Raw genomic sequence first — 24,542 nt, forward strand, 5'->3', positions numbered from 1 at the left:
AAGATCGAATTTGAAAATCGAATGTTCTAATATTGTTCGATTTTCACGACGTGTTCTGATTATATCGTTCGATTTTCATCGAATGTTCTAAAGAAGAAAAGTCGAAAAAAACCGAACTAATCTGTTTAAATTTTGAAAATCGAATATGTTCCAACATATTACTCTTTTTCTTTTTTTTTTCCAGCGCCCGTAAATCTTGCACGTCGCTTTCTCTTGTATAAATATAATCGAGACGAGTTGGTAATAATAATAATAATCAGTGCAGAGCCCAAACGGTTAGGAGTTGAAAGTTGAAATTTGGTACACAGATAAGGTACGTCATGAGGACGCACACTGAGAAGGGATTTTTCGAAATACCTCCCCACGGGGGAGAGGGACAAGATTAAGGCTTAACACTTCCATCAATAATGGAAGTGTTAAGTAACAACGGAAGTGTCAAATAACAATGGAAGTGTTACGTAACAATGGAATTGTTAAGAGAAAGCGACGTGCAAGACGCAGATGCAGTGTTTTTGGTTTTTGCGGGAAATCGAACATATTTTCAGATACATCTAAAAATTCTCTAATTAGTCCAGAAACAGGGGATCCAATTTTTGCATTCTGTGAAAACGGGTAAGGTTGACTATAATGTAATAATCTCAATCTTCGCTATCGTTACTTCTGCCCGAGCAACGCCGGGCCTACTTACTATTTATTATATATAACGGTGAAATTCTTTTATATGAAATATTATGAAAGAGTACCTTTTGTTGATTGCAGCGACTTAAAATACTATTACATAAGTTTTAAGCTTAGTTCACACTGTACGCGATTCGCTGGCGAAAGCGAAAAACAGAGCGAATAAGACGTCCGACATGACGTCGTTTCCGGCGAATTTTACCATTTCGCGAATCGCTTTGAAGTTCAGAATCGTCGAGCTTTTTCGCTAGCGAAAAAATTTTGCACCAATCGTATTCCCGCTAGTTGTCATGAGGTTATTGTCGTTTTCAAGATGGCTACAGAAACTTCTTACGCAATAGAGTAAATGTTGTAATTACGGATTTTTTATATTTCTCTCACCCAGCATCGTTTTCTTTTTGACGTATCTTTCTTTCTCAATAAATCAACAAAAGTGGTTAACGACGGAATATCGGAGGCGGCCATTTTGTTTTTCGAGATGACGTTTTCTCTTGCTTGCAAATGATTGGCTCCTTAAAATTCGCAATCGCTTTTCGCTTTTCACATTCGCTTTCGCTATTCGCTCAGTGTGAACTAAGCTTAAGCTTTAATTTACTCAAGAATTTCAAAAAATGTATAAGATGGCTTCTCTTGTATACACTCTTAGCACCAGTTGCCGAAATTATAAATTAGTAACATTTAAATTTATCGAATCGCAGGGATCAAAGCGAACAAGCTTACTTGCCATGGATCAAATTAACAAATCGCCGGGACACCTTTCAACGAAATTTTCGGATTAACAGAAGTTATAAAATTGTATGCGGTAATAGACACCGAAATTTAAAATTAGACCTATGGCGGGAGAAAACGGAGATCAAATGTCATTTCTATGTCAAGTCAATGGAAAAATTTTGTTTTTTAAGCTTGCTTTTTTGCTTCAATAGTTAGGATTTTATACACTAATGATAAGTATTTTCTATTGTTAAATTAAAGATATTAGAGTAAAACGTCAGGATATAATAAGAAACAAAATAAATAAACGAAATAAAAGTAAAGCATGTACTGTACATAGATAAAGGTATTATAGACGTAGAAAATAAGGTTTTTCAATGATGATAAATTTAAAACGAACAAAAATTATCGTGACTTCGTCACAATGCAGAGCTGAAATGTATAATGTTTTAAATTTATTTAATTTAAAATATGTCTTTTGATAAATTTGGAAAAACTACAAAATTAACTACGGACGTACTCTAAACCTGGGGAAGGGACAGCAAGAAAAAGAGTATATTTACAGTTCGTCCATAAAAAATTTTGTAATTTTCTCAAATTTATAATTGCTGTCCAGGCAGTAAATTTTATTAGATATAAATATTATGATCTCCGTTTCAAATTAGTAGTGTCTTGCCCCCATATATCTTACTTTTCGTAATAATAATAGGTTTATGCCAGTCATCTATGTATCTCTGTTCTGAGATAACTTATGAATTGAAGTCGCGAGACTTGCGTTTGAGACGGAAATTCGTATTGATTAATCAGGCCTTTTGTCCTTAAACCTTCCATATCGTTCGAGGATATCGTTCTCGAGTTTAAGGAAGGACAGATAGTCAACAGTGAGAATGTACAGGTCTCAATGTTCGTTTTTTTTTAATTTTTTAATTTTTGCCAAATTAATTAAATTTAATAAGTGTGAGGATTCGGGAGCTAGAGAATTGAACTCTGCCCCCTTTTAAGGCGACGGTCAGGTGATGACCGCTCATGGTGTTAGTAAATTGCTGAATTTAGGCGAGTGGGAGAGTTAGCGAGGTCGTTGATAAGGTGTCGGCAATACATGAAGGATGACACTTATTTAAACAAACGTAACACATTTAATATAGCAGACATGGGCAAATGCGGCTCTTGCTGAAAGTGTTAATTTCTGCTTTTCATCATTATTTTTACAATTTTATTTCCACAATTTTGTGAAAATATGTAATTATATGGATGTAATATTTAGTAATTTATTTCCAAGTTGGTGCAATAAGTTAAATTGACATTTTAAATCTATTCTTTTAAAACAAGTTCTCGACCCGAATCTAAGGCAGGGAAGGACACCCCCATCCTTCCCTGCCTTACCATACTATCCGCCACGGCAGTACAGAACTGCGGCTCCTATGCATTTTGCAAAATCTACATTTCGGCTCCCACTGAACTCTTGCTTGCCCACCTCTGTAATATAGCAAAGCGTACAAAAACGGAAACAATGGAATAGTACATTCGATATACTACCTTGTTAAGGTAGTCCAGCATTAATGGAAGTCCCGGTTTCGAGGCAAGCGGAAATTCTTATGTCTAATTAATTCCGTCCACCTAAGTCTAACTTATAATCAAAGGTTTTCCGAGAGAGAAAGTTTACATAATATTTCAAATTTAATACCTGTATTAGCCGTTTGGCGGGAGTTGATCTTCCGGGGAGACGATGAGTGCGAGGTCCAGCAGGGAGTCGGTCTTCTTCGGCGATCGCCCTGACGATCGGGTGCGAGTCCCTTTTATACATTTTTAGCGTGGGAGAATTATCATGTGATTTTCAATTTAATAGTTCGAAATTCGACCCGTGTCCAATTCCGGCTGACACGGGACGTCGCGAACCGGACGGTTTGGTCGTATTGTTGATACTTTCCCTCGGTGTTACGACTTTCCTTACCTCACAATTTTATTCAATTTGATATGTCTCCGTCATTAATAATCGTATGTTTGAACTGTGGTTCAAATAAGTCCCAACATTCTACAAATTGTTGATGGGAACGGCTAGGTGAACGATTTTATTTATTAGGGTGTAACGAGAAGGCGAGGAGAGAGAGAAAAAAGAAGTTTTTACCGTTTCCGTTGGTCGACGATTTGCTAAATGATTAGCACGACCCGGCTTTCTCTAATTAACTAAAAGCAGTCAGGAGAAAAATGAAAATGAAAAAAGGTCGTGACATTGAAGAATGATTTGTATGGAAAACTTAATAATAACTCGTTACAAAACAAAAAATGACGTTAGCACTGAAATTGAAAAGTTATAGAATAACTACGGTGAACATAAATTATTTTCTGGGTTTCCCAAAAATATCTGAATTTTACAACTCATAAAAATCCTATTAAATAAAGACCCTTACTTGATATAAAGAATTGTTTCTTGTATAATAGAAACGTATCCAAACGATCGCCATAAATAATCGGGCTATAACTTTGTTAAATTAATGATTAATACAAAGTAATTTGCTACTTGAGGTAGAAGTTAAGCACTATTTTTTAACCGAATTAATGAATATAATTTAATAATTTATTAAATAGCGTAGAATCATCTGGAATAAAAAAACTAATTATAGGCATGAACCTTCAACCTCCGCTTGCTGTGCGATGCACTTGTCAGTTAATTTTAATTATCAATTTAGTTAAGAGATGACACGTAACGTCTACATATCGAGCTTCCCGATATTTGATATACTTTTAGTGTGATTTAGAATTATTTCTTAAAGGTAAATTGAATTTATGTGATAATTCTAAGTATAGTATTAACAGTACATATTTATTGTTTCAGGTATTGTAGACAATAAATATGCGGGAACGCCGGGAGGTAGGAGGGAGTCGTACCTCCTTTATTCGGCGAACAGGTCGGCAAGACCCACCCCACTGTCGCGGATGGCTAAATTTTTATGATATCCCGACTCGTCGGGGATTGGGTAATTATTTGTCAGGTCGAGTGGAGGAAGCGAGTGGGTTCGTCGATAAGTTTAAGGCGATATTCGAATAAACGGAACCATGGTGAAAACAAATAATGATTTATTTAAACAGACAAACTAAATACAGAGAGCTCTACTCTAACGCGTCCGGTTCCTAACCGCGAGGGAGAGAGAAAGTTTACAAATTTTGGGGTCATACCTCTTCCTAGAATGGCTATTTCGTTGTTATAGCTTGCTCGGGTCTTCGGATCAGACTTTCTCTGGTCGTTGAGGTCGACAGGAGGATCGGTCGATGGCGGCACGTCGGCGGGCTTCGGCGTCCTCGGGGATCGGTTTCGGATTCTCTATCGGGATCAAACGGGCCGTGCGTCTTATTCGGACCTTCAGCGACCCCGTTATCAGCTTTTTCCCCCTCATATACTACAGGTCACGTTATCTTCGATCACCAATCGCGATAGTTGGTGAATCGCTGATGATTCGATCTCCGTGACTAAGAGTTTGGATCCAAAGAGAAAAGAAGTGCTTGATAGCTAAACACAATACATTAAACTTATTGTTAAAATAAAATTTATTATAAACTGTTCAAATGACTTTATAATTACAGAATGACATGCCGATAGATTTTGAGGCATTTCAACTTATTGACTGTTGGCCATAAAAACATTAAACAGTGATATACGAGTTATCCTTGACTTCGAACCTTTCGCGATTCGAGACGAAAATCTTCCATTCAACACCTCATGTAGACAAATTGGGTTTGTAGCAAGACATACAAACAATTTTGGGAAGATAGATTTTTGTAATAAATTCATTACATTTCTTTATCAAATTAAATTGGAAAAAATAATGCTTATTATATATACCGTTGTATTACTATTATTTTAATATATAAAGTGAATTGTAATTTATCTTATTGTTAAATACATCAAAGTAAAACTAAAATGTAATTGATTACAAAACAACCATTACAACCATTGTTTAGTTAAATTTATTAATAAATTGTATTCTACTAATGTAAAAATATACTTCCCCTCAGGAACAGGGAATTTTCCTACTGCTAATCAATTCATTACTTTTGATAATTTATCACCACGAGATAAAAAATCTGTTAAATTTGGAAAATTTTTTACATGAACTGCATTTATCATATAAAAAACATAATTTTGGAAGTTGGGAATGTCATATGGAATTTTATTTAATTTATATAAAAAGTACGATATAATTTATTACAAGGGAGAACAAATTGAATTTAATTGTTTAAACTTAACCGAAGCAATATACAACATAAAAATTCTATCATTTGACATTGAAAATTTGGGAGTACCTAAATCCTCAAAAATTGGACAGAGAGAAATTTTCATTTATTTTTTTTTTTTTTTTTTTTAGTGGAACTGCAATTATTTAGACATCGAACTTCTTAGGTGTCTAAGATTGGATAATATTTAAAAAATTATTATTACCACAAATATTTTAAAAAGAAATGTTCTTTTTGCGATATTCTATTTTACAAACAATTCTTAATTAAACAAGTAAGAAATATAATTTAGATAATTATTATATTGAACTATTTCTGTATTTTACTTTGTCTTATTGCTAAATGTTATTTTAAGTTGTCGCGTTTTAATTTATCCTTTATATTAGAACAAATTGTAAAAATTATTAATGCAAATTAATTTTATAATAATAAATTTAATAATTAGAAAGAATATATTAAACTTTGCCTAACTGTTACACTGTTACAAGAAGTTACATGAAAACTAAAGAAATAAATTAAATTTAAAAGTTTTCCAAATATAAAAACTAAAGAAATGAAGTTAATTGAGTAGTTTTTTAAATATGAAAACTAAAAAAACAGATTGAGTAGTTTTTTTGAGAATAGAGTTATTTATAATTGTAATTTACCCGAGAAATTTCTGAACTGAAAATAATTTATAACCTAAAAAAAATTAAACACGACAAATTATTTGTAATCTTAATTTAATGGAGATCTAAAGTTAATTTTGTGATCAAGATTTCTCTTGAAAAATTAATTTACTTAAAATTTGATTGGAATAAAGTTGCCAAATTCAAACCTCTTTCAGATAATTTTATTATCCTTTTCATACATAAGTTAGATTTAAAAGATTTAAAAGAAGTTTTAAAATACCAAAAATTAAAAACCACAACTTTGAGCAAATTACAAGATTACTTAAACCGGAATTTTGTTTCTGGTTACCAAAAACCTGACCAACAATTTATTGACGAGTTCCAATATATCAAAAATTAAATCGAGAATTATCATCAGCCATCGTGAAAATTTATTCCTGCACTTACATGCAGATATATGTCTTCCTTTAGATAAACTGAAGAAAACAGTGGAAACACTTAAATAAACTGTAACCTAAAAACCTTTTCAAAAGAATTGCAATGTTATATTATTTTGTGTACCCGAATATCAATCAAGAAAATTAATTTCAGTATTGATAATAAAACTATTACACGACAAATTATTTATATCCTGAAAAATTATTTGTGATCTTAATTTACTCGAAATGTACTTAAATTATAAAAATTTATTAATTAAATTAAATAATAATTTGTAATCTTACTCGAAAAATTAATTTTGTGAATTTCATGAGCTGTATTTATCATACAAAAAATATAATTTTGGATGTTGGGAATTTTCATAGTAAGGTATATGAAATTTTATTTAATTTATATAAAAAGTACGATATAAATACAAGAGAGGGCAAATTTAATTTTTTAAACTTAACCGAAACAATATATAACATAAAAAGTTCCATCATTTGACATTGAAAAGTTGGGAGTACCTAAATCCTCAAATATTGGCAAAAAATGGGCAGATAGAAATTTTTATTCTCTTAATGCAACTACAATTATTTAGACATCGAACTTCTTTGGATGTCTAAGATTGGATAATATTTTAAAAAATTGTTATTACCACAAATATTTTAAAAAGAAATGTTCTTTTTGCAATATTCTATCTTACGAACAATTCTTAAACAAAAAATAGCTATTTTCAAAATGAATACATTGTATAGGTATTTAATAAATAAGTAAGAAATATAATTTAAATAATTATTATATTGAACTATTTCCGTATTAGAACAAATTGTAAAAATTATTAATGCAAATTAATTTAATAATTAGAAAGAATATATTAAACTTTGCCTTACTGTTATATTATTATTTCAAGTTGTCCTGTTTTAATTTACTTTTTATATTAGAACAAATTGTAAAATTTATTATTGCAAATTAATAATTAGAAAGAATATATTAAACTTTGTCTTTTTGTTATAACATTATTTCAAATTGTTGTGTTTTAATTTACTCGACAAATTTTTATTTTAAAAATTACCGGTGCAACTTATTTTCTAATAATAAAATATTATTTCAAATTGTCATGTTTTAAATTTACTGAAATATTAGTATAGCAAATATTCTCAACCGCGATATTTTTAAATTTAAGTAAAAATAAAAAGTAATTTTTCATTAGAAGTTTCAACACGATGAATTGTAAGTATATATCTAGTTAGATATATTTTAAAAAGAAATTTAGTTACCAGCTTGCAAAAATTGAATCATTTTAACTTACTCAATAAATTTTTATTCATGTAATAATTAATACAGAAACTTTACCTTATTGTCAAAATAAAATGAATTTAATTCAAATTTATAAAAACATTTAATAATTAATTTAAATTTGTGATCAGTTTGTCTCATGAAATTAATTTTGTGATCAGTGCTACTCAAACCACTACTACTACTAATAGTGACAGTTTGTTTCTTGAGTCATTGTCTATCTCTTGGGTCATTCTGACGACGTTTTCTGGAGCAATGTTAAAGAGAACACACGGCTTCTCCGTGTTTCAGTCCTGTTTAGCTCTGGAGGCTGTCCGACCTTGTGATCCTGGTTTTTACTGTATACTATACCTCATTCATGCACATTTCCGTAATAATGGAGAGTTTATCTGGTATTTCAAAATTCTTTATGGCCTTCCACACTGATTGCCTGTGGATGCTGTCCTTTCGCCTTTTGAAAATCTACGAACAGCCTGTTTGTGTTGACATTGTATTCGCAGTTCTTCTCGAGAACCTGTGTTAATTTTTGAATCTGAAGATTTGATCAGTTGTCACTCTTTTATTTCGAAAACCAGTTTGATATTCACCCAGGATTCTTTCCATGTATGGAATCAATTGCCTCAAGGACAGGACATCGTTACCTGGAGTAGGAAGATTCTCCTGTAGTTTTTACACTTCATTTTATTTCCTTTTTTATGGATGGGAATTATGCCTGCTTCCTTCCATTCCATTGGCATTCTTTCCTGTCTCTAGATCTGTAGAATCAGATTATGAATTGTCTTTGCAAGCTGCTGCCCACAATATTTGATGAGCTCTGGTTTGATATTGTAAGCTTTCTGGAGATTTTGTTTGAAAACCTGAAATTCACTCTGAGTAGGTTCTTTAACTTCTGGTTTGTATTTTGGGAGGAATGTAGCTAAAGTCGTGGGGTCTGAACATTTCAAGCGGTCCTGGTAATATACTTTTCATCTTTTGGAAACTTCCTGTTCGTTGGGTAACAGCCTCCCACATGCAATCTTGTGACCAGGGGTTTTGTTCAATTTGTGTTGTATAGAGTCTAAATGTCAATGAAGAAATCTCCCACCTTTTGCTTCTTATGATCATTCTTTGTTTCCTCAATCAAATTTGTGAAAAACTTCCTTTTCTGCTGTCTAATAGTCATTTTAGAATGTTTTGATGTCCAATCATATTGGTATTTGATGTGTAGGTCGCCTGGGATTACCAGCCGATTCATTCTTGCTTTCTGTTTTTATGGACCCCCTCAATCTTTAACTACTAAAATTTAATAGCATCATTCCCCTAATAAACAAACTCCCTGCAAAATTTCAAAAATTTTCGACAAAAAACACAGGAGTTATTAAGCTTCAAACAGGGTGAACAAAATCTTTTTTTCTTCCACACACACTATTATCCATACATACAGAAATCATCCTTCAATTTTTTTTCCATTTCTCGACGTTTCAAGGCGTCCTAAGTCCAAATATGCAAATATCTTGGGGTCTTTCTCTGACCAATTGTCATACATTTCCTCTGTTCTAACAGCGGTGCAAATAATATTACAAAATAGCAAGTACAGTATTAGAATTTTTTAAATAATTTCTTATTCTTGGTATATTAAGCTTTATATTATTACTTTAATATACTAATAAAATAATAAAGTATCTAACAAAAATATCAATACAAAAATTAGCTGTTAGTATTTTGAGGTAAAAATCATATAATATTTCGTAGACTTAAAATTATAAAAGATCCCGGAGTCCTCGTAATTAGTCTAATTCTCTTTACTCCTTAAACTTCAACGTAAAGACTTTACTGTATTTCTGTTTTGATTTCAATCGATAAAACGATTGAACAATATTGTTTTACTGCGATATCAAATGGCTGTAAATTACGAAGAAACAACCAATGTATGAGCCCGAAATATTGAATTAACCCGAGCTTCGTGGGCTCATATAAGTTGGTGCCGCTGGTGTTTGCTCAATAAGTATTTACATTTGGAAACGAGATTGTTAACAATGTTCAACTGTTGTCCATTACCTTTTCCTGCCTTAAGAAAGTGTATCATTAAATTTGCACGCTCTATTGAGCATAGATTTTTCAACTGTAACGTTAGATTCTAAAACTACAAATATATATATAAGATTCTCTCACTTTAGCGATTTAATATTTTCGTGTACTAACGTCTACATATTTTTATATAATACAAAATGGAGTTTATATTATGATTTATTCATATAATTCGAAGAATCCATGCAAATATTATTAAGCTATTCGGGAATCCTTTGATGACCTTCAGTAACATTCAAAATCTTGTGATATACTAAGTCTTCATTTTTATTTATAAATGGTGAATAGCAAACGAAATAAATCAAGGTGTTACAATGCTCCAATTCATACGAAATAGAAGAATTATTTTGCTTACTTTGCTGTTTGTGACTTTAAAACACTTCGCATTTGATAGTGTTGAAAATTTGTCGCCATGTCTTATTGGTTTTGTTTATAAGCAAAGAATTATTCTAATTTGTTGCCATGGTGACTTTTTACGGTAATTAAATGAACTGAATTTAAGTTAAAGATGAAAATATCGTTAATAATTTCAAAATTACGATTTATGCTATAAAGCGTCCAAACACTATGGAAAATGACAATTTGCAATTCTTATTATTTCAAATATTTTACAATTATTATTATTATTATTAAACATAACATATTTTTCAATACTGATAGGAGTCAATGTTAATTTGTAATATTTCATTACAGAATAACGATGAAGAAGAATATTAAAAATCAGCTTTACCTGTTGGTTTTCTCGTATAGGATATCATATCGGGTGCCATCCTCAATTGTACGTTTACATTTTCTTATTGATAACGATTGTCCTGGCAACTGGATTCTTCAAATTACACATTGTGAAGAAAGCCGAATATCTCTACACTCCGATTAATGGAAGAGGAAAATTGGAAAGAAATTCTGTCGAATCAATGTTTTCTTTTAATACCAGTGGTAATTTAGACGTTTTCAGACATACTAGAATTGAAAGTATATCATATTTTACTGCAGTATCTAAAAACAACGATTCCCTTTTGAATGATAATGCTATATTAGAATTGGTAAAAGTAGACGAAATTATTCGAAATATTAGCATATTTTGGAATAACAGTTTCTTTCGCTATGAAGATCTTTGTCTTCGGAATAAACAGAATCGATGTCCTAGCAATTTCCTTGCTTATTTAATCAGAAAATACGAAGATTTTAAACGAGGAGGAAATTTTATAAAGTATCTATTATTTATTTTTCTATTCTATACAAAAGTTAAGCAGTGTTTCTTATTATATATATAATAATCGTGATGTACAGTACAATTACATTAAATAATGGGGTGAGACAAAATATCTGCATTGTTTTTATAGCATAATATTTTATCGAAATGTTGATGTAACTATTAAATATTATATACAATTTTATATACAGTTTTACGACAAATTTTATTTACAATGGTATAGATTTAATGAACGCGATTATATGGCCCATTGTTGGCGATGCATCGTAAATTTGGTTCGGTAGACTCGCAACTTCGTTGTATTGCTTTCGTCTCAATTCTTTAAAGTGGAAATTTTTATTCTTTGACTCGATTGTGCGGTACGTTTTTCTCGCTAACTTTTTCTGTACACTATTTGTGTCAAATATGCAAAGAAATCTTTAATCGACCCGCATTATGTCTAATTTAAATTATTATATTTTCTTGTTGTAGATAAATAGTGGTTTTTACTTTGAAAAACTCAGACGTCGAATTCGCGTTGTGAGTCGAATCATTGTCAGACTATGAGATGAAACAGTCATTTTGTTAACGTTTGTTAAATAAAAGAATTAGAATTTTTTCTAGAAATTCGTTTTGTTACAGTCAGTATTGATTGGTAATAATCACTTTTTTAAAGATTCTCTTCGAAATAATTGTTGGTGAAATGACAATGTACAGTATAATGTTTGCTTCAAATTCTTTTTTAAATGTGTACTTTTCATCGGAAAGTGGATGATATTCATTGCTCGTGTAGTAAATTTGCATGCCGGTGAGAGAAAAATACTTCTCGTCGTCCGAAACGAACGTTATTTATTTATTTTTTTTAATTTCTTAAGAGCCATTTGCACTGAGTTTGGATTTCGGTAGTGTAATATGGAGGAGTCTCTTCTTTTTTCTTTTCTTTATGTTCGTCTTCTTAAATGTCTTACCTATGTTCAATGGCAATTGAATCTTTTAGCTACTTCTACGGGCTATCTGCATCATTGTTGTGAAATATTTTTTGTCGTGCTCTTCAGTTTCTAGTATTTCTAACAATTGGCATTCTTCCACTTTCTTGCAGCTTTTTTCTCGTTTCAGATATTTTATTCCCTTGAAAATTATTGTACAGAGATGCGACAAAATGCTCCATGATTACTATTATATATATATACATATATTCGGGGGTTTTCTTTATTTTAATATAAGGCCCTCTCTTAATATATGATGGTTTAACGCTTTTTTACCAAAACTGACTTACGAATGTCCAAAAACTTCACATGCTGTTTCTCGACTTTTTAACGAGGTCTTGCACTTTTCATATTTTAAATATATTTAATACAATTTTTTTTAGTTTATTTGTGTAAGGACATAAACGGCATAGCCACCTGTTAACTGTACTGAACGCATGATAAAATCATATTCTGTCAGTTTAGTTATATTAATTAAAATAATCAAATTTAGTATTGCTATTGTTAGACAATCAAAGAGCTTACATTCCTATAAATATGAAATATCGCATGAAACATTAAATAGAACAAATTATATTAGAAAAAGCTTCTCATTATACGTAAATTCCGAAAAAGAACGATTAAGTCAGAATATAATTACTTCAAAGCACGAAATACACAAAGTCCTAATACAATCCAACGATTTTTGTTCAAAACAAAAACGTTACAACAACACGGAAAAATTTTTTTAAATTTTATTTAATGCATTACGCATTACCATCTGCAAATATTCCTTATCAGGAAATATGGCAGTGACTCTCCGCCTAGTAAAAGTTCACTGACTGACTATAATTACAGGAATCAGAGTTGTCGATTTTAGAACATCGATTCTTTCCCGACCCCAAACACCTGAAGTAATTTCGAATATGTCTTTCGAAGGAAAATTGTTGTCTTACGTAGTGTGCATAATTTCAAGATTTTTCTATAATGCAGTTGCCGAAATATAAGCAATTGAAAAGTGCAAAAATCTCTAAAAAAGCTGTAGTTTTTGATCCTTTTCCTTTATCCGCCACTGCAGATGCTCGTAGAGAAAAACTATTGAGACTAGAAAGCTCAAATCTTAAACTTCAGTTATCTTGTTATCTGCGATATGCTCACAAATAATTTCGGGTCGATAGGTCAAAGTTTAATGGCTTAGTTGTATGCTTGTAAGTATAAAATTGCATGGAAACAAATGAATTCTATTCAAAATGTTACTCAGAATTACGAAAGCTCAAATTTATGCGAATTAAAACTTCTTACAAAGGCTTTTCTAAACGGTGTATGGAAAGCATCGATCGGCGGCGGCCAAGCGCCGACCGATCGTTTGTCTTGACGTAATAATACAATTATTAAACAAACAACAATTGATATACAAATAAAAACGTCTGGACTAAAAAATTTCGTCAAGTAAAAATTTATGACAATTTGGTCGATAGTCGAAAGTTTTCTTAGCGCCAAACTTATCTTCACCAACGAAAACTCGTAAAAAAATTTTGATTGCCAAGAAAATTGTTATAAGTTTTTACTGGCGAAATTTCTAACAAAATAAATTACACAAAATTGCTTTTAGATAATATTTTATGAAAGATGGAAATCATAGTGCTTGGAAAGATTATGCTCTACAAGGATAATACTCAAATCTGGCGATCCAGCAAGTAAATTGTTTCCTTGCAGTTTTTTTGAAATTACAATTTTTGATTGTAACTGCCATTCTCGCTGTTAGGCTATGCAGTGGAGAGCGTAAATATGATTTAAATGATTACTGTTTTGGCTTTTGTGCGTAAAACTACAGATCGTTGCGAAGATTCGCTGTTACAATAATAGTAGGAAAATTTAATCGTGAAGCTATCGGTGCTTTGCAAAGAAATTGAAACACTAACACTTCAACAATTGGAAGAGCTATCCGTGATTCTGAATAAGCAGTACGTTTTCTTATATCTTACGAATATTCTGTTATTATGGCTTGAAAAACATCGATGTATGAAGAAACTCTTTCGGATGTTTCTCTGTTATCTTTACAACTGTAACCAATTTGAGTAAAACGGCTAGAAGGTGTATTTTATTACGCAACTAAAGCAATCGGTAAGGTTAATTAGTGAAAATACTTTTATTAAATGAATTTAAATTCTAAGTTTGCTTGCGACTTGTTCGGGTGATTCAAATTTTGATTTTAATGAAAGAGCAGCAATGTAAAATGCAAAAGTTGCATTGTGCAGTTAAAGCAGCTTTTGCATATGTCTAAAAAATATTTTAAGTATATAAATCTCGTTACTGAAATGTAGATATAAAGACGGCTGCTGATGAGCGATGTCGATATTCTCTATGAAACTAAAAATAGTATCTATACAGTTTCTGCTAGAGAAGCAGCAAGATAAAATAATTCGTGAAAACTAATGCAGATTGGCTATTAATAAAAATTTGCAAAATGTGTATCTGATACTTGTACCTCTAGAGGAAATCTTATATATTTTTCAAATGAGTTGGATGAGTTCAAGAATGCACCAGTCCTATCTTGTAATATAGATAGAAATTTCTGTCATTTAACAAACCGTTTTAGTGGAAAAGAAAATGTTTCCTACAGAGTAATTTGAAAGCGGTGCTTGTAGTTTATTACGGTAATAGTTCAGGAATAATTCAGGATTTCGAAGTAGTAAAGAATATTTCCACTGGTATTAACTAAAGTTGAGTATATAAACTGTATCTCATTATCTGTCATTTGAATTACTTCGATTAATATTTACGCTTTTTCAAAAGCGTAATTTGAAAAAATTTGTCTAATTTGAACGTTTTATTATCTATTTTGGTAGTTTATTTATATGCTTTTTAGTGCATAATTGTCCTAGCTTTGGTCTTTATGCAATTTTAATTACGTAATGCTTCAACAGTCTGAATAAATACTACATAACTTAAATTTCTAAGATATGAGAATTGTGGGAGGTGATTAATTAAATTGAGATTGATCTGTCATTACTTTCAGGCAATCCTTGCAGGGATAGGTCTAACAGGCAATGCAAAAGGTATACGACAATGGGTTTGTAAACTGAAGTAAATGACTTAACTTTACAGCACATAACTTACAAGAAAACTGATTAGGCCTAGTTGGTCGTGGGTTCGCGCTTCACTAACAGGCAAACCATGTGGAGTTTCTCGGGTTTCCTTCACGTTACAAACACGTAAATAAGAGTTAGTTTCTCATAAAAGACCTTCTGGAGGGCAGTTCTCGGCAGATTGCCCAAGTATCGCGTCGCGTTGACGTAATCGAATAAAACCAAACCAACTTGCTTTATATCACGTCTTTAAATTACACAATTGAAATGTCATTTACTATTAATTAAGATTGAGGTTGGAATCTTTGAGAACATATCAAATCACGTTGATTCCGGAATCCCGAAAAAGATAACCAAGTGAAGAATTTAATAATGTGTCTGTATGTGTATAATGGTGAAGAGTGTGGGTGTAGGGGAGAGCGGGCTACAAGTTCCGTTTTTTAATCAACTTTATATTTTGTTGAGAAAACGTAATTTTAGCATAAGTATTAAGAGATTAAAATTTAGTAATATATCTAACTTTGCTATAAATACAGTTTTTGGGGTTGATTTTTTGTAAGTTTTTTTATAATTAATAATACAATACCTAAAGTCGGAAAGTAACAACTTACCCCGGTTCGGGGCTAGTTGTTAACAGGGTGGGGCAAGTTGTTACAAGATCTATGAAAGGTGTAATATGTAAAAAAAACAATAATTTATTTAACTAAGTATGTATTTAAAGACTAATCAATAATATCTTATCAATAATTAGTTGTTTTTCTTAAATTTATTATAAAGAAAACATTTTTACGTTTCAACATTTATAACTTTTACTTAAAGAAAAGGGGAGAAAGGAACATCCGTTCCAAGTTCTTGTATAACACCAGAAGTTGCAGGCAAATTTACAACTCCTGATGACCCTGGCTGATCCAAGATTTGTCTTTCGTCAGTAAAGCTTACATTTAACAAATACTCTGCTAACTTGTTTTCCTGTTCTTCAATAAAGACCAATCTTACTTTTTTGTAGCCAATCGCAGCGTTTTCTACTCCAGATTTCAACTTCTTTACAAATCTGTATAACGTCATATGACAAATATCTAATTCTCTGGCAACAGTTTTTATTTTTTAACCATCTTTAAGAACTGCATCTGCAGCTCTTTGCACCAACTCCTGAGATACAGAACCCCGTGTTGTTTTTCGGATATAAATCCGCATACTGCAAAAGAAAAAAAAAACATTATTTTTACTGCATTACCGGTACAGATGAACTGGGGCAAGTTGTTCCAAGGTCACAATATGCCCCCAAAAAAGGAACATCTAGCCCCGATAACACATGGGTTCAAAACAGCAACTACTAGATTAGGTTACGAGACATATACAGTTTTAGCGTAGTATATCAAGATACTCGATATATTTTTGAATAAAAATACCAAACAACTAATCGCTAATTATTTAAATTCGCCAGATATACCAAAAATATCAAACACGAAAATATTTACTTATGTGGATCAGCGACTTACAGTCTCTCTTTCCAATGTACCGGACGTCACTGGCCTGATTAAGATAGCTGCCGTCGGTGCGCAGAAACGTTCGATTTCATGACATATTTACTAATTATATATATATATATATTCCTTGTGGAGCTATTTCAATCGGAACAACTTACCCCGGGAACTTTTAGCCCCGCTCTCCCCTACCTGTTTCATTCTCCTTCCCAATTTCGATAAACATAACCAATAAAAATACATTTGACAAATGTCACTTATAATATTATATACCGTATTATTAAAATTATTAATAAGACTACTCGAAAAATTACATATTTGTAGTCGATGAAATGTTTATAATGCATGACATTCTTGTTGCATTTTAATATTTTTACATTATAGTTTCAATTGTTTTTCGTTAGATACCCATTGGAAAGAAATGGTTTTCAACTACGAATATCTGCCCAGCATATTGGAGGAGTATCAACGAACGACGATGGTTATGTCGTTGATTTTAAAGCATTCCGTCTATTTTACTACTTGGATCATAATTTAATAGAAAACAAACAATTAGGTTTGCAATGGGAAAGCGCATTTTTGAACACGTTATCAAGTGTAAACTTTCAACATATTGAAGTTTATATGGCCGCTGGACAAACTCACGACGTAGAGCCGAACAGAAATAGCGAGTTAAGTCTTCCACTTTTATTTATTTCTGGAGTCATTATGACATCATTCTCTTTTGTATCTTGTCTAACGTTCGATGCTGTAAGTAGTAAACCGTTGATTGGAATTGCTGCCTATTTCAGTCCATTGCTGGGAACAGTAGCTGCCTTCGGATTACTGCTACACTGTAATGTAGAGTACGTTGATACGAACGTTGCTGTTGCTTTCCTGACCATAGGTAAGTGCTCCATTTTTATTTTCATAAATGGAAATTTTCCTATTTATTTTTTCTAAAGTATAATTATATATAAACTTTTACGAGTACAGATTTTATTAATAACGTATTAAATGCAAAATCTAAAATACTGACGAAATGATTGTGAAATATTAATATACTGTATAATACAATCGTAATGTTACTATTTACCCGCGTTATGAAACAGAAAATATTGTAAGTTGTAAAGTTTGATCTTCAGATCTTTTGCATTTCTTTATTTTTTAAGGTTCTCTATCTTAAACAAACATGAAATACGCAAAAATAAAGTTCTTTTTATATATGCGAACATGTGTGTATGTAGATATGAGTTGGCCTGTATCTTGTTTTACGTGATAGGATTCATAGTAAAAGTTTGAAATTTTCAAAACTACTGTTTCAGGTAACGCTACAGTGAACAATATATATTACAAATAAAAACAAATGAATTGTTAATATGTAAATTCTATCACGGAAATGCTAAGAAAAACCAAAGATGAAAACACTTATTTTTTAATCTAGTGTATTTTCTATTATTTCTACCGGTGGATAATTAACTTTTGCTTGGTAGTCTTCTTCTTTTATATACATAAATAAAACGTTCGTTTTTTTGTTTGTTTCGCTGTTCGCTATGCATGCCTAGGCCTATTAACCAATTGCTACAGATGTCGAAAGTTATGTTCAGTGGTGATATTCGAAATAGTTAACAAAAGGTTCGCTAGCAGAAAATTTTTCCTTGACAATCACCGACAAACGAAATGGAAGTTTTGGCTAGAAATAAATTCAATACCTTTTCTTGCGATATATGTAATAATCAGTGGCGTATTTGGAACGTAACGAGTCCTGGGCGAAGACCAGTAACAATAGTATATTAGTGCTGTCGACCTCTTGTGTTTTTTTTTTTTTTTTTTCTTCTTAGGCAGAGAAATTTTTCACCTCGAATGGCACTGCTGATAATAGATGTCATCATCTCTCGAAATACAATATCCTTTATATATTTCGCTGTCCATAGCTTGACACGTGTTCCACAGTCCTCTTGTATTATCTCGCGTGCGTAAGATTGTGGGTTCTCTCTTATGACTGGACCTAGTTTCAAGAACTCTCTTGAATCGATCGCGATTAAACCTCGTTTCGGTCGAGATTGAAACGGTCGAGAGAGATTGCATCAAGACATAGTCCCCGACCTTGCTCACAATCTAGATTGAAATGCTCGGTGCGAACGGGTATGAGGCTCTAGTTTAGTAGTATTACAGAGTATAATACGTATATTTTAGTATATTTAAAAAAAAAAAACAAAACCACTGAGAAATGTTCTGTGTGTTTAACAAGGTATCGGAAAAACTGAAAATTTTAACAACGGGTTCGGCCGAACCTGTGCAAACCCGCTGAATATCACCACTGGTTATGTTCGCATGTACGATATTACCTAAGACAGAGACAGGTAATGTCGTACATGCGAAACGAAAATTCGATTCGATTTCTATAAATCACTTAATTTCTATCGATTGTCTGCGAGGTCTGTATAAGAAGGGCAGGACACCCTCCCGTGATTCTATGCGGCAGCAGCCATTTTGGGACTTTTCGATAGAGCTCACTACACGTCTTTCCTGCGCGAGTCGACTATTATTGCGTGTATACGTACTCAAAACGTTAAACAATGGGTTATTGTGTGGCACCTAATTGTAAAAGTAAGTCTACCGACGTTCGATTGTTTAGATTTCCTGCAGATAAGCAGAGGAAAGCGAAATGGGTGCAGAACTGGGACGGGCTAAGTGGCAGCCAACATTTCTGTCAGTGAGATGCATTAATGTTGTCTTGGTAGATCTTTAAAATCAAATTTTGGATAACCTATGTTATTGCATTACTTTACGAAGTGCTTATATACGTAATTACATCAGTTTTAGCGCCTATTTAATCAGTTTTAATCACGACAGCAAATGATATAGATGATTGCTTCTTTTAAACTATTTCATCGAAAAGTTACATGAAATTGGGGTTGCATAATCATCCGAAATTATTATTATATTTTTGACTGGAAATCACTGGATTTATGCAATTTTAGTTTAATTAATGTTGTATGACACTGACTGCTCGTACAAGTCTGCTTAAAACATGCGACTCAAAATACCCCAAATTGGTGCTCAAGAAGTAGGTCATTCGTGTCCTGATCTTATACAGACCTTGATTTTCTGGCATTACACGTAGCGCTATCTATTGGCAAAACATTTAACAAAATCATAAACTAAATATAATTCTTACAAAAAATATATATATAATTATTAAATTATATATATATTATATTCACTTAATTTCTGTGACAATTATATTGCGCGAAATAGAAGCACCGTATTATTAATGAGACGGCTAACACTTGGTTCTTGGTCGCGTGGAGAGATGTTTTGCTCCTATACATCAAACTTTTCTTGTTAGTAATATAGTCGTGCTGGTTATGCATCTAACTCTGTTTAGGAAAGATTTTTGAAATGAAATAACGTTATTTTCTTTGAAAACCAAAAGTTCGTATACCCTGTATAGTAAATGTATGCCGACTGCTTTTTTGCCTTTAATATCGAGTATTGACGTTCAGTCTATCACATTTTGTTCTCGAGATTAAGGAAATAACGAATAGACAGTCAAACGACAGTGGGAGTTTATAGGTCCACAATGTTTACAAATTGCAGCGCAATAAGTATTCTCTAATAACCGTACCTATAAATCACCGAACACCGGTATTCAGTCGTGGGACTAGCCAAGTTAACTTTTCTGGATTTTCTTGACGTAAGTAACACCTAAATAGGGGCCAGCTTTACATGAAATTCTTTCTGAGATGCATTCTCCTTGCTGGCGATGGTGACGTGTCTCTTGCCGTAACCAAATAAATAAAACCAATTTTAACAATTTTTCCATAAACGCGATATTTCCGAGGACATACTTTGTTACGGCTAATGGAGTTTTAGCCAAACGCAAGTTTAGGGTGGACAACACTCAAGAGTCCGTACCCCAAAGTTCAAATCTATTCTGGGGTATACGTTCGTTTTTCTTCCTTCGCACTCGCTCGGGTCTTCTGCTTTAGGGGCGTTTAGTCATAATCCCACGAACAACAAGGCCGGATGGCCGAGCGGTAAAGGTGGCAGCCTACCGCTCTGGGGGACCCGGGATTGAATCCGAACGGGTCGAATAATCCCCAGGAATTTTTCGGGGGGTGGTCCGTTCGGATATGTCGGGCCCCGTCCCTCACCACCCGGCCGCCCCATTGTGGGCCTGGCCGAACCCATAATGGGCCTACTAAAAGAGGCCCTCTTAGTGCCCACAGGGCGGAAAGAGTTTAAAAAAAAAAAAAAAAAAAAAAAAAAAATCCCACGAACAAATAGCTTAACGCCACTGGCCACTCGAATAAGCACATGTACCAAGTGTCCGTTACATACTTAACCACACGAAACCTAGTCATCCCGCTCCTCCCCTTATTTCATCTCGCTTTAGCAACTCATAAACTCATTGCCCCAAACGTCATACTGATAATGCTAAAACATGTTCTAATGTTCAGACAAATTAATGTATGGTACCTGCAACGATTTTAGGGAAAAAAGTAGAGCACGAAGGTTTTTTCTGTGCCGATGTTTATTTTTCATATTTATTGTCATGGCAACATTCATTTATTTAAAATTTCCTGTAATTGTACACTGTGTAATGTGCACGTAATGTATATGTTGAGTCTTACCGTAAATCTGCTTCCACTATTCTTATGCCACAAGTATCGAATGTTTCTTTTACTTACATGTTTTTGCCAAGCTGTACTTTTTCAACCTTGTTTCACCAGCTTATTTACAGGATCTGATAAAAGCAATTATCTTCGCATTTTTACTAGATTTGTTGTATTTAAAGAAGTTTTATACGAAGTCTTTCGATCGTTAAGGTTATCGCAAATTGTCCAACACGGATCACTTTAAATTATTAACAGTAGACCGATATTAACTAGTAGTGGTTGATCATCTTCTCTTCAATGAGGAGGTCAACTACCACTTATCGGTCGAATTTACTTCAAGTCCATTTTGCAACAGTACCTTCTACCTATCGGGCTTAGCGGTATGGTTGCATTCGAATAGAAAAATCACATAATACAAGGTTACCGGCGATCGCAGAATACGATTTAAGTGGTTTTCGATGGTGCCGAGTTTAACTATTTGGTCCATTTACCGCAAAATTTGATTTGTTGATCAGATTACCATTTGATATTCTACTGTTAATATAGCAATTTGTTATAGATAATATTAGAAAAAATGCTGTCTGCTTGACAACGAAATTGTGTCATTTCGTACCATCCGAGTATTGCGACAAACGCGACAGTGGTAGGCTAAAATGATCAAACTCTTTATTTGATGTTCGTTTTAATATTTGTTATATAACTACAAAGGTTATCTTACGTAACAGTTTATCACACCAAGTGACCAACCTGACACATTTAGGAAAGTTTTTAATTTTTCATACTGTACAATACAAACATTTAGAAATGTTTTAAAATATGTTAGATTGGTCATTTGGTATGATAAACTCTTGCGTAAGATAACATTTGTAATTATATAAATCGAAACACTATAATGTGTCATAATAGAAGGGTTAGAAATACAAAGAATCTAGTGATGTTAATGTTTATTGTTATTTTTAGTCTGGGCAATGCAGGCTATGCTTTACTTGCTAATTTATATATATTTTGTTATACTCTTATACTGTTAATTTCGGACATTTTGTATATATTTTAGTAAAAATTTTAGTAACATTGTTTATGCAGGTATCGGGATGGACGACTCTTTTGTATTGTTGGCTGCCTGGAGACGAACGAATAAGAACCATAGCGTCAAAGAAAGAATGAGTGAAACCTTTTCTGACGTCTGTATTTCCATAACGATAACCTCATTAACCAATTTGATATCATTCATATTAGGAGTTATAACTCCTTACAGAAACATTCGTATCTTCAGTATATACAGCGCCATATCCGTGTTATTCGACTATATTTATCAGATATTTTTCTTTGGTGCGGTGATGGCAATCGACGGATACAGAGAAAAGCATAACTTTCATTCTCTATTTTTATATCATGTTCGTACAGATGTGGCAGGTAAGATTTTTATATTTTATTTATAAAAAAATATGCAAGATATGAAAAATCTTCAATATCTGTTTATGTCTTTTTTGTACAACCTAATTCTACAAAAAAAAGAAAATGTTACGCCGCATATCTAATATTTCGTGAATTTGAAAGGAATTAATATTATGGAGAAAATAAACGTATGAATAAATGGTTTTTCTTCTTTGCAAAGCAATTATGAAGATTTATTTATGCAATTATTTAGAAATAACAATTGATTGTTGTAAAAACAAGAAAAAATAAAATAAAATAATTGACAATAAAATGAATTATTTATCATGTGACTTGTTAAAGAACTTGCTTGTCTTGATTTGTTTTTATATTGCGTTGCAACCAAACAAAATACAGAAAGTAAAAAATAAGAATGAAAAAATGTATTATAAAAATATTTACGATAAAATTCAATAAAAAATTCATAGAAAATCCTATAGACAATTTATCTGTAACACAATGCATTTTATTAATGCAATAGTATCTAACATTTTATCACTATTTTACAAATATATTTAATTTAAACTTTTTTTTGTAGAAAGAAAAACATCAAAGATCGAAAAAATTCTAAAGGTCATCAAGAAAGTGAAAAGATTCCCCGAAAAATTGGGTGGTTTTTTGAGTCAGAACATTATAAAAGTATTAGTAATATTTTCATTCACTTGTCTATTAGCAGGAGCAATTTATAATATTAATTCGATAAAACAAGGAGTGGATTATACTAATGTTTTTCCATTTCATTCTTATGGTGATAAATATATGAAAATGCATTATCAATATTTCACCGATTATTCTCATAGACTAATGCTAGTGTTTAATCAAACTCTAGATTATTCAAATGCAAACGTTCAAATGGATATAGAAAACATCTTAAGAACATTCGAAAGTGCTCCTTACGTGACTGGACCCAATTATACTGAATGTTGGTTGAGAGAATATTTGTCTTATATTCGTGATTCTAGAATTAATTACTTGATTAAAGATTTTGACGTAAACACAACGCAGGGATTCCTAGAAGGACTAAAAAAAGTGTTTTTAAAATTTCACAATAGAATATTTGAAGATGATATCGTGTGGAATAAGGAACGTGATCAAATTATAGCATCGAGATGTTTACTTACATGTCGTAACGTCAGAAGCGGAAGTGACGAAAAATTCTTAATAGAAGAATTACGTAAACTTGCAGCTGACAGCAAATATAATGTGTTTGTTTATAACTTATGGTTTGTGTTTTACGATCAGTATTTAAATATGCCTGCAATGTACTTAAAAGCGGTAGGAATCGCTATTTTGTCGGTATTTGTAATATTTCTTTTATTTATTTCTGACGTATCTTATAGCATTGTTGTTTTATTTACTGTTATTTGTATTCAAGTGGAAACTTTGGGTTACGGAAGTGCATGGAATATGGGTTTAGATCTAATTTCTGTGATGTTTTTAATAATGAGCGCGGGATTTTGTGTTGATTACTCGGTGCACATTGCTCACGCTTACAAAAATTGCAAAGAAACAGATCCAAGTGAGAAAATAAAAGCATCCTTGCAATGCATAGGATATCCGATTGTTCAAGGATGTTTATCTACTCTCATCGGAGCAATACTTTGTATTTTCGGACCGTCTTATTTGTTTATTGTATTTTTTAAGATAATTGTTTTAGTTATGATATTCTCAGCGTTTAACGGTTTAATTGTATTACCCATTATTCTTAGTATCGTCGATTCTGTTCATATTCCTTGGAAGAAACAAATTAATATTGTCTGA

The 24,542-nt window shown here is 32.2% G+C and overlaps 1 protein-coding gene across 1 annotated transcript; it reads left to right on the forward strand.

The window, feature by feature from the left end:
- Positions 1-445: 445 nt before the first annotated feature.
- On the forward strand, positions 446-24,542 carry LOC136979190 (patched domain-containing protein 3-like). Its single transcript, XM_067275122.1, has 7 exons — positions 446-612; positions 8,078-8,277; positions 10,764-11,223; positions 17,148-17,629; positions 22,431-22,511; positions 22,584-22,760; positions 23,320-24,542. The coding sequence occupies exons 1-7, from the start codon at positions 446-448 to the stop codon at positions 24,540-24,542; spliced, it is 2,790 nt and encodes a 929-aa protein (XP_067131223.1).

Source organism: Centruroides vittatus, unplaced genomic scaffold, assembly GCF_030686945.1.
Source record: "Centruroides vittatus isolate TY-2023 unplaced genomic scaffold, ASM3068694v2 contig_595, whole genome shotgun sequence".
NCBI classification, from domain to species: Eukaryota; Metazoa; Arthropoda; class Arachnida; order Scorpiones; family Buthidae; genus Centruroides; species Centruroides vittatus.

What these genes read in the sequence shown, in the direction of transcription:
- LOC136979190 (XM_067275122.1), top strand. Translation starts at nt 446, where the DNA reads ATGGAAGTGTTACGTAACAATGGAATTGTTAAGAGAAAGCGACGTGCA. An exon ending in CGAGGAGGAAATTTTATAAA is followed by an intron (nt 11,224 to 17,147) that starts GTATCTATTATT and finishes GTTTTTCGTTAG; the next exon opens with ATACCCATTGGAAAGAAATG. An exon ending in TGTTGCTTTCCTGACCATAG is followed by an intron (nt 17,630 to 22,430) that starts GTAAGTGCTCCA and finishes TTGTTTATGCAG; the next exon opens with GTATCGGGATGGACGACTCT.